Here is a 7,690-nt window from a genome sequence, read left to right as displayed (position 1 = left end):
TTGTGAACTTTAGAGAACTTGATTTTTGTAGGATTTTAGAACTTTAAGTTGTGACCTTTAGAGAACTTGAATTTTTGTAGGATTTTAGAGCTTTAGGTTGTGAACTTTAGAAATCTTGAATTATTGTAGGATTTTAGAACTTTAGGTTGTGAACTTTAAAAATTTTGAATTATTGTGGGATTTTATAACTTTAAGTTGTGAACTTTAGAAATCTTGAATTATTGTAGGATTTTAAACTTTAGGTTGTGAACTTTAGAAATCTTGATTTATAGAATTTATGAACTAAGTATTAGGTTGAACTTTAGAAATCTTGATAAAATATAGTCTTTATGAACTATTTGTAATATTGAAATGAATTTTTTGTAATTTTGAAACGAATTTTGAAAGACTTTATAAGTCTTTAAATCACAATTTTTGTATGTTAATTTAAGTTTGTTGTTTTATATTTTGTGTAGCGTCTTTATAATGTTTTGTGTTTGATTGGGGCTGAACTGAATTGAATTGTTTTTGCAGGTTTCTGCTGCCAAAAAATTGCAGAAAAAGCGATGGACAGGGTGATTTTGTTCGTCGCTTTTCTGGATTTTTATTTTTTTTAAAACCCAGAAAAGCGATGGATGGGGTCCTTTAGTTCGTCGCTTTTCTGGATTTTTCAAATTTTTTATTTCCCAAAGAGCGACGGACGGCATCTCATTGTCCGTCGCTTTTCAAGATTCTAAAAAAATTAAAAATTAATTAAAGCGACGGACTTTGTCGTTTTTAAAATTTTTTTAAAAAAAGGCGACAAATGGCGTCACATTCTTCAAAAAAAAATTCTTTTAAAAAAAAGAAAAGTGACGCAGTCCGTCGTTTTTGGAAAAGCGTCGAGCCAAAAAGCGACGAGATTGACTGCGTCGCTTTTCCGTCGCTTTTGGCCAAAAAAGGGACGCAGTCCATCGCCTTTTTCCCTCTCTTCTTGGCAGTTTTTTAGTAGTGGGAGGAGGGCAACGAATGTAATGGCTATCGTCTTTTATTTTTCTAAGGGAATAAGTAAAATAGCAAAATTGCTTATAGACTTGTAGTGGCAGTTGTCTTTTATTGCCACTGAAAAGAGTTTTTTTTAGGGCCAATGTGCATTTGCCGCTATATCTCATTTTAGAGAACAAATTAGTGGCAATTATTTTATTACCGCTAAATAATTGCCACTAAAAGTACTTTTTGGTGTAGTGAATTCACATGAAAGCTACTGTGGATTCAATTAAGTAATACTAGAGCTATTATTACACGAACAAAGTGATTCAAATAAGAGAAAGTGTGACAATACTATGTGAATGAATTTTGATGGACTTGGACTTATGGTTATAATAGTTAGACTAAAATTTAACTGTTGAGTTTGAGAAAATGATAAAGTTAAAGACTTAAGTGAATGAAAATTTAACAAAATTTTTATATTTTATTTATGAATAATAAATAAATAATTATAAAATTTGTATATATAATTTCTCAATTCAGTTTGGTTATTTTTGTGGGTTTTTCTTAGTGAAATCAAAACCAAATCAAATAGTATCGGTTTTCAAAATTGAAACCAAATCTAACCAAACCAAATATCAATTTTTTAATCGATTTAGTTCGGATTGCGGTTTGGTTTGGTTTTTTAACCATGACCATGAATAGCCCTAGGAGTAATAATAATACTCTCCTATCCCTATTTACTTGTGCATTTTTTACTTGGCATACCTATTAAGAAAATAATACTTCCTCCGTTTTACAAAGAATGACCTCCTTTCCTTTTTAGTCAGTTTAAAAAAGAATGACCTCTTTCCTTTTTTGGTAACATTTTACTTTTTGCTTTCCACGTGGCATGTTTAAGACCACAAGATTAAGGGCAATTTTGTACATTTGACATAACTTTAATTTAGGACCACAAGATTCAAAAGTCTTCTTTATTTACTTAAACTTCGTGTCAAGTCAAACCAGGTCATTCTTTGTGAAACGGAGGGAGTAATTGATATCTGAGTTTACCATTTTACCTCTGTTAGTTGATAGATTTTCAAAATTAATTTACTCAATGAAGATATTGTGCCTTTTTGAAAAAAATAAGCATCTAAATAAATTGAGGGTATAATATGAAGAAAAGAAAAATGAAAAGTAGGGTTTGTTTTCCTAGGTTGTCCGAAAAACACAATCTATCAGAGATTCTGAATGTGGTGTGTGTCATAGTTGTTGCCCTTGTCCTTGTGTGTTGGCTGCCTTGAATTTCATTACTGGTTTGTCTCTTGATACTAGTTGTTTGATTTTAGTTAAAGTTTGGTTTTGTGCTTGTGGACTCATTTTAAGTTATATAAAGCTAACATGATTTTGATAAGAGTCTCTTTTAATTTTTTCTTTAGTGTGATTGGATGATGCTCTGACATCTATCTGACTAATCTGTAGAAAAAAAAAGAATATACGTAAGTCTTTAAGCTTAGTTTGTGCTTGTCTTGTTGCAGGGCAAGGACGCACACTAACGACAAGAGTTATTGTCATGAAACCACTAGTATTTTTTTTTCTTCTGTCCCTTGTTTTTTCCTTTGTAACATATAATCTGATTAACATGATTATAAGGTATACATTTGTTGGCTTTGAGAAATCATACTCAAAGGCTGCTGGTTTCACTCAACTATTTCCTGATCCCATTATTCACATGCCTCACAATCTCACAAAACCTAAACCACAAAAGTTGTTATTCCATATTGCATTAACAGCAACTGATACTCCTTATAGCAAGTGGCAATGCCGCATCATGTACTACTGGTATTTGAAAAAGAAGAATTTACCAGGTTCAGAGATGGGAAAATTCACTCGAATCCTCCATTCAGGAACCCCTGACAATCTAATGGATGAAATTCCCACGTTTGTCGTTGATCCTCTTCCACAAGGTTTTGATATGGTCAGAAACATGCCTTTCTTTCCAGTCAGGTTTTGGCATCAAATGTTATTTTAGACTCACTCATCATGGTTAGTTTGCTGCTTACAGGGTTACATTGTCCTCAATAGACCTTGGGCATTCGTTCAGTGGTTGGAGAAGGCTACCATAGAAGAGGAGTGAGTTCTCAAATATAATGTTTATGTGAAAAATCTGGTTGACTGCATAACAATCTTAGCCTTTTCTATTGTGGCAGATACATACTTATGGCAGAGCCTGATCACATTTTTTTGAACCCGCTCCCAAATTTAGCTTATGGAGATTACCCAGTTGCTTTCCCTTTTTTCTACATGAAACCTGCCGAACACGAGGAGATCATAAGGAAATTCTTTCCCAAAGAAAATGGCCCTGTAACAAATGTTGATCCCATTGGAAATTCCCCGGTCATCATTAAGAAGGTATATTTTTACCTTTATTTAGGTATTCATGTCTAAGGGCATTTATATATGTTTATGTACTTGATACTAATTTCTTGTTTATCCTAGTTATGGGTGACCTAACCAACATAATACATGATGAGGTCCCATAGTAGATATGCTATTTGCCAATTGTGAAAAATATGAGGGAAGAATATTACTCCCTCCGTTTCACAAAGAATGACCTGGTTTGACTTGGCACAAAGTTTAAGTAAATAAAGAAGACTTTTGAATTTTGTGGTCCTAAATTAAAGTTATGTCAAATGTACAAAATTGTCCTTAATCTTGTGGTCTTAAACATGCCACGTGGAAAGCAAAAAGTAAAATGTTACTAAAAAAGGAAAGAGGTCATTCTTTTTGAAACTGACTAAAAAGGAAAGGAGGTCATTTTTTGTGAAACGGAGGGAGTATTAAATTGTTGTTGTGTCTACATTATTACATTTAGACCCTATTTATGGACACTAGAATATAATCCATTACCAAGTAGGATACTATTTACTATTCCTATTTCTATTTGTATGATCATGTTCCTATTCTAATAGCGTTGTATAACCTAACACCAATGATATTGTGTTAATTGACAAACCCAACGAGGGTATCAACCAGTAGCAGCACTTTAGAGAGTAAGAGTTTCATTATAAGTAGAAGTAATTAGTCTGACCGAATACATGCTCCGCAAGTTTAGTTAACACTAGAAGAGCGAAGTTGATGTGAGACAAGACGGCAATTGCGGTGCCAAAATGCAAATAATTTAGATATCTTGGTTTGTTGTTTCAAGAGAATGGAATGATAAATGGAGATGTTACTCACGGTGTTGTCATAGGCCTGCTTAAGTCTTGAAGTAAGGCTCAAAAGGAAACCTGACAGTTTTGAAATCCCCACAAACTACCCAAGAGCCTGAGCATAGACCCCTAACTTCCCCCATACTTGTTCTCTTTCTTCCGTCATTGGGACCATAAATGCTGCCAAGAAAAATGTGGGTCCTTACCAATGAATTCACAAGTAATCTAACAGTCTCCCACACTACTTACCTCACCTGCTCATGATCTCCCATCCCAAAGAATAATTCCTCCCCTAGCTTCAAGTTGACACATAAATTGTTTTCCCACAAGTCTTTCACAATATTCTTGATATCACCTTCTACTTTGGACTCTCGAAATCAACGTTCCAACTATGGATGAGGATCTTATTTGCTTGCTTGATTTAGTTTCCTCACATTCCAGGATACTTATAATCTTGGCTGTCATTGATCATTAGCTTTATCATATCCCCCTACTCCTTGTACCTTTACTTTTGAAAGTATTGCCGATATCTAGACTGTTCATTTCTTTAGAGCTTTTGATTTTTTTGTCATACCCGCTGATTTTTCAATATCGGCTTGTTTGAGGTTGTCAATCTTCATAAATAACTGCAAGGTTATCTAGACAAAAATTATTGTTGATGTTGTTAATATTATCTATATGTATCTTTTGAGTTTTATTTTCATTAATTATTCAGAATAAGCCCTCTTCAATTTCATTGATGTGTCTCTACCATGTCATTCTCTCATTTTCTAAATTTTCCGTGTGAGCATATTTCTGTCCCGTGTCTGTTTGTATACCACTAGATTGTTATATGATACAGGTCTCTCAATTTATTACTGCTACATCAATTCTTGGATCAGCACTTTGTGCTTATTTTGCACTTGTTTTTTTTAATCTTGTGATTTCAAGGAATTGTTTTTGGTTTATACAGAATTTGTTGGAGCAAGTTGCAACTACATGGATGAATATTTCTCTAAGAATGAAACATGATGAAGAAACGGATAAAACTTTTGGCTGGGTCTTAGAAATGTGAGAGATCTACTAATGAGCTGAAAGATGTAGGTTTTGTCGTCAGAACTGTGTTTTTGACTCATCTATTTTCTGAATTAAGGTATGCGTATGCTGTAGCTTCTGCTTTGCATGGTGTGCAGCATATTCTTCGGAAAGACTTTATGCTACAGGTTTTGATCTGTATTACTAAACAGTCTAGTTTTTGTGATTCATTTCTTTTTTTTTACTTTTCATAAGTAATCTTGAATTTTAAATATTTTAGCCACCCTGGGATTTGGACACTAGAAAAAAGTTTATCCTCCATTACACTTATGCGTGTGACTACAACATGAAGGTAGAGTTATTATTTGTGTACTTAAGTTTCAATCTTTGTATTATGGTCTTAATGAGTAATCTTATGCCGTAGCTTGTTGTTCAGGGTGAGCTTACTTACGGAAAAATTGGAGAGTGGCAATTTAATAAGAGGTCCTATATCAAAGGACCTCCACCTAAAAATCTATCCCTGCCTCCACCTAACGTCCCTGAAAGTGTGGTATGTACATACAAATACACTTCTCTAGTGCACTATTCAATTAACATGGTTTGTTGGTACAGTTCTTTGAATAAATATTGTTGTCTTAAAACATTGCAATTATTAGTTAGATATAGAATTATATTGATTGGCTTTGTTAGATGAGGAGAATGATTTGGTTGCCAGTATTCACTAAGTAGTATGTTGTTAAAGGGGCAATAATATTCATTCCAGGAGAATCAATTGGCTCTTAAAGCTACAAATGAAGAATAAGGATGACAACCGGTGTATGTGTAGTTTTGCCTCTTATTAGCTTGCTTGATTCTTTCTAACCCTACCCTACTATTCAATCCTGAAACAGAGGAAAGCATGGGTAGTAGATTTATCCCGATTGAATCTACGTCACTATTCTTTCCAACCAATCCAGAAACAAAGTAGATCAAGTGTAGTATTTTTGTTTCTGATAACCGACAAGTAAGCCCTACTTGTCACATAGGTTCAAAACTTAGACGAGTATTATGTATCTGCATTACATTGAATATAGGTATTTGCTTCAAGGCAAAAAAATAAGGGCAAATCACATAAATATAAATATGCTATATTAAGAAAATATTTACCATCTATGGCAATATAATTTTTCTAACTTAATATAACAATTTTTTGGATTAAAATATTGTACCGCTTCGCCTCTTTCTCTGTCCTTTTTCTCTTCCTCGTCTTCTTCTTTTTACTTTTCTTCTTTTTGCCTCTTTCTGTGTTATTCTCTCTTCCTCCTCTTCTTTTTTTATTCTTCTTCCTCTTCTTTAAAATTTTCATTTAAATAATTATTCTCAAATCAATTTTTATCTATATTTCACTATTTTTATCCAAAAACACAATGAGAAGAGAAATAAAAAAATAATTTTTTTACAATATCATATTCTCAAACAAAAATTTCAAATCTCTAAAATTACAGCAGCAAGAATTCACCATTGATGGTCACTATAAAGCTTCAAATTTTGAATTCATTTTATGAATCTTACGAACTCGTGATTAGTTTGGATAGGTTGATCCTACAAATAATTGAAAATGCAGTTTAAAGTTTATATCTCAATTTTAAGAGGGTTCAGTTAAACTTATAATTGGTTTTAGGAGAAATATAAGATTGAAACTCAAAAAAGGTAAAGTTTATGGAACTATATCGCAATTGTATTAAAGTTGAATTAGATATGTTTTATAATTGTATTAAAATCATGAACAATACATTTATAATACATATTGCAAACTTTACTCTCTTCTTAGTGATACCAACCAAATGATTTAGGTAACACACTTAATAATACATTTATAATACATGCACACTACATTTTTAATATATATTGCAAACATCACTCATGTTCTTAGTGATACAAACCAAATAATTTATAACACATATAATACATGTTTATTCATGAATAATACAAGTTTAATTCAGTCTATAGATTATTGTCTTGTCTTTCGTTAGTCTACGTTTTTCATTTATTCTTAATTTTCTCTTCTAATTCAACTTTTAAATATTGTGTATTACACTTTTTAAATGCAAAATTTAATTCATTTTGTAGTTTATTATTTGTTACTGTTAGTATTACTTGTTTAATTCATTTTTTATATAAGTTAATTCACTTTGTAGATCATTGGCTGCTCTTTCATTAGTTACATTTTTTATTCGTGCTTAATTCTCTCTTCTAATTCAATTTTTAATATTTGTGTAATACACTTTCAATACAAGTTAATTCATTTTGCAGTTTATTGGTTGATTTGTTACGATTGAATTACTTGATTATTTCATTATTGATACAAGTTTTATTCAGTTTACAAATCACATAATGCTCTTTAGTTTGCTGCATTTTGCATTCATGTTTAATTCGCTTGTATTCAACTTTAATATGTGTGTAATACATTTTTAATTCAACTTTAATTCATTCGGCAGTTTATTATGTTTCTTCATTTGTTACAATTAGATTACTTGTCTAATTAATTATTGATACAA

At 31.9% G+C, this 7,690-nt stretch overlaps 1 protein-coding gene across 1 annotated transcript in view; it reads left to right on the top strand.

Moving 5' to 3' along the window:
* The window catches only part of LOC102596193 (uncharacterized), a 25,360-nt gene that overhangs the window by 2,449 nt on the left and 15,221 nt on the right, over nucleotides 1-7,690 (top strand). The window contains exons 2-10 of the mRNA XM_006345682.2: nucleotides 514-554; nucleotides 2,144-2,243; nucleotides 2,466-2,905; nucleotides 2,993-3,060; nucleotides 3,138-3,339; nucleotides 5,092-5,189; nucleotides 5,272-5,341; nucleotides 5,434-5,505; nucleotides 5,590-5,703. Coding sequence (XP_006345744.1) covers nucleotides 514-554; nucleotides 2,144-2,243; nucleotides 2,466-2,905; nucleotides 2,993-3,060; nucleotides 3,138-3,339; nucleotides 5,092-5,189; nucleotides 5,272-5,341; nucleotides 5,434-5,505; nucleotides 5,590-5,703 — 1,205 coding nt within the window. The remainder of the gene's footprint in view (nucleotides 1-513; nucleotides 555-2,143; nucleotides 2,244-2,465; nucleotides 2,906-2,992; nucleotides 3,061-3,137; nucleotides 3,340-5,091; nucleotides 5,190-5,271; nucleotides 5,342-5,433; nucleotides 5,506-5,589; nucleotides 5,704-7,690) is intronic.

The sequence above is a fragment of the Solanum tuberosum genome, unplaced genomic scaffold, assembly GCF_000226075.1.
Source record: "Solanum tuberosum cultivar DM 1-3 516 R44 unplaced genomic scaffold, SolTub_3.0 scf00074, whole genome shotgun sequence".
Classification (NCBI taxonomy): domain Eukaryota; kingdom Viridiplantae; phylum Streptophyta; class Magnoliopsida; order Solanales; family Solanaceae; genus Solanum; species Solanum tuberosum.
This window is presented reverse-complemented; position numbering and strand designations above follow the sequence as displayed.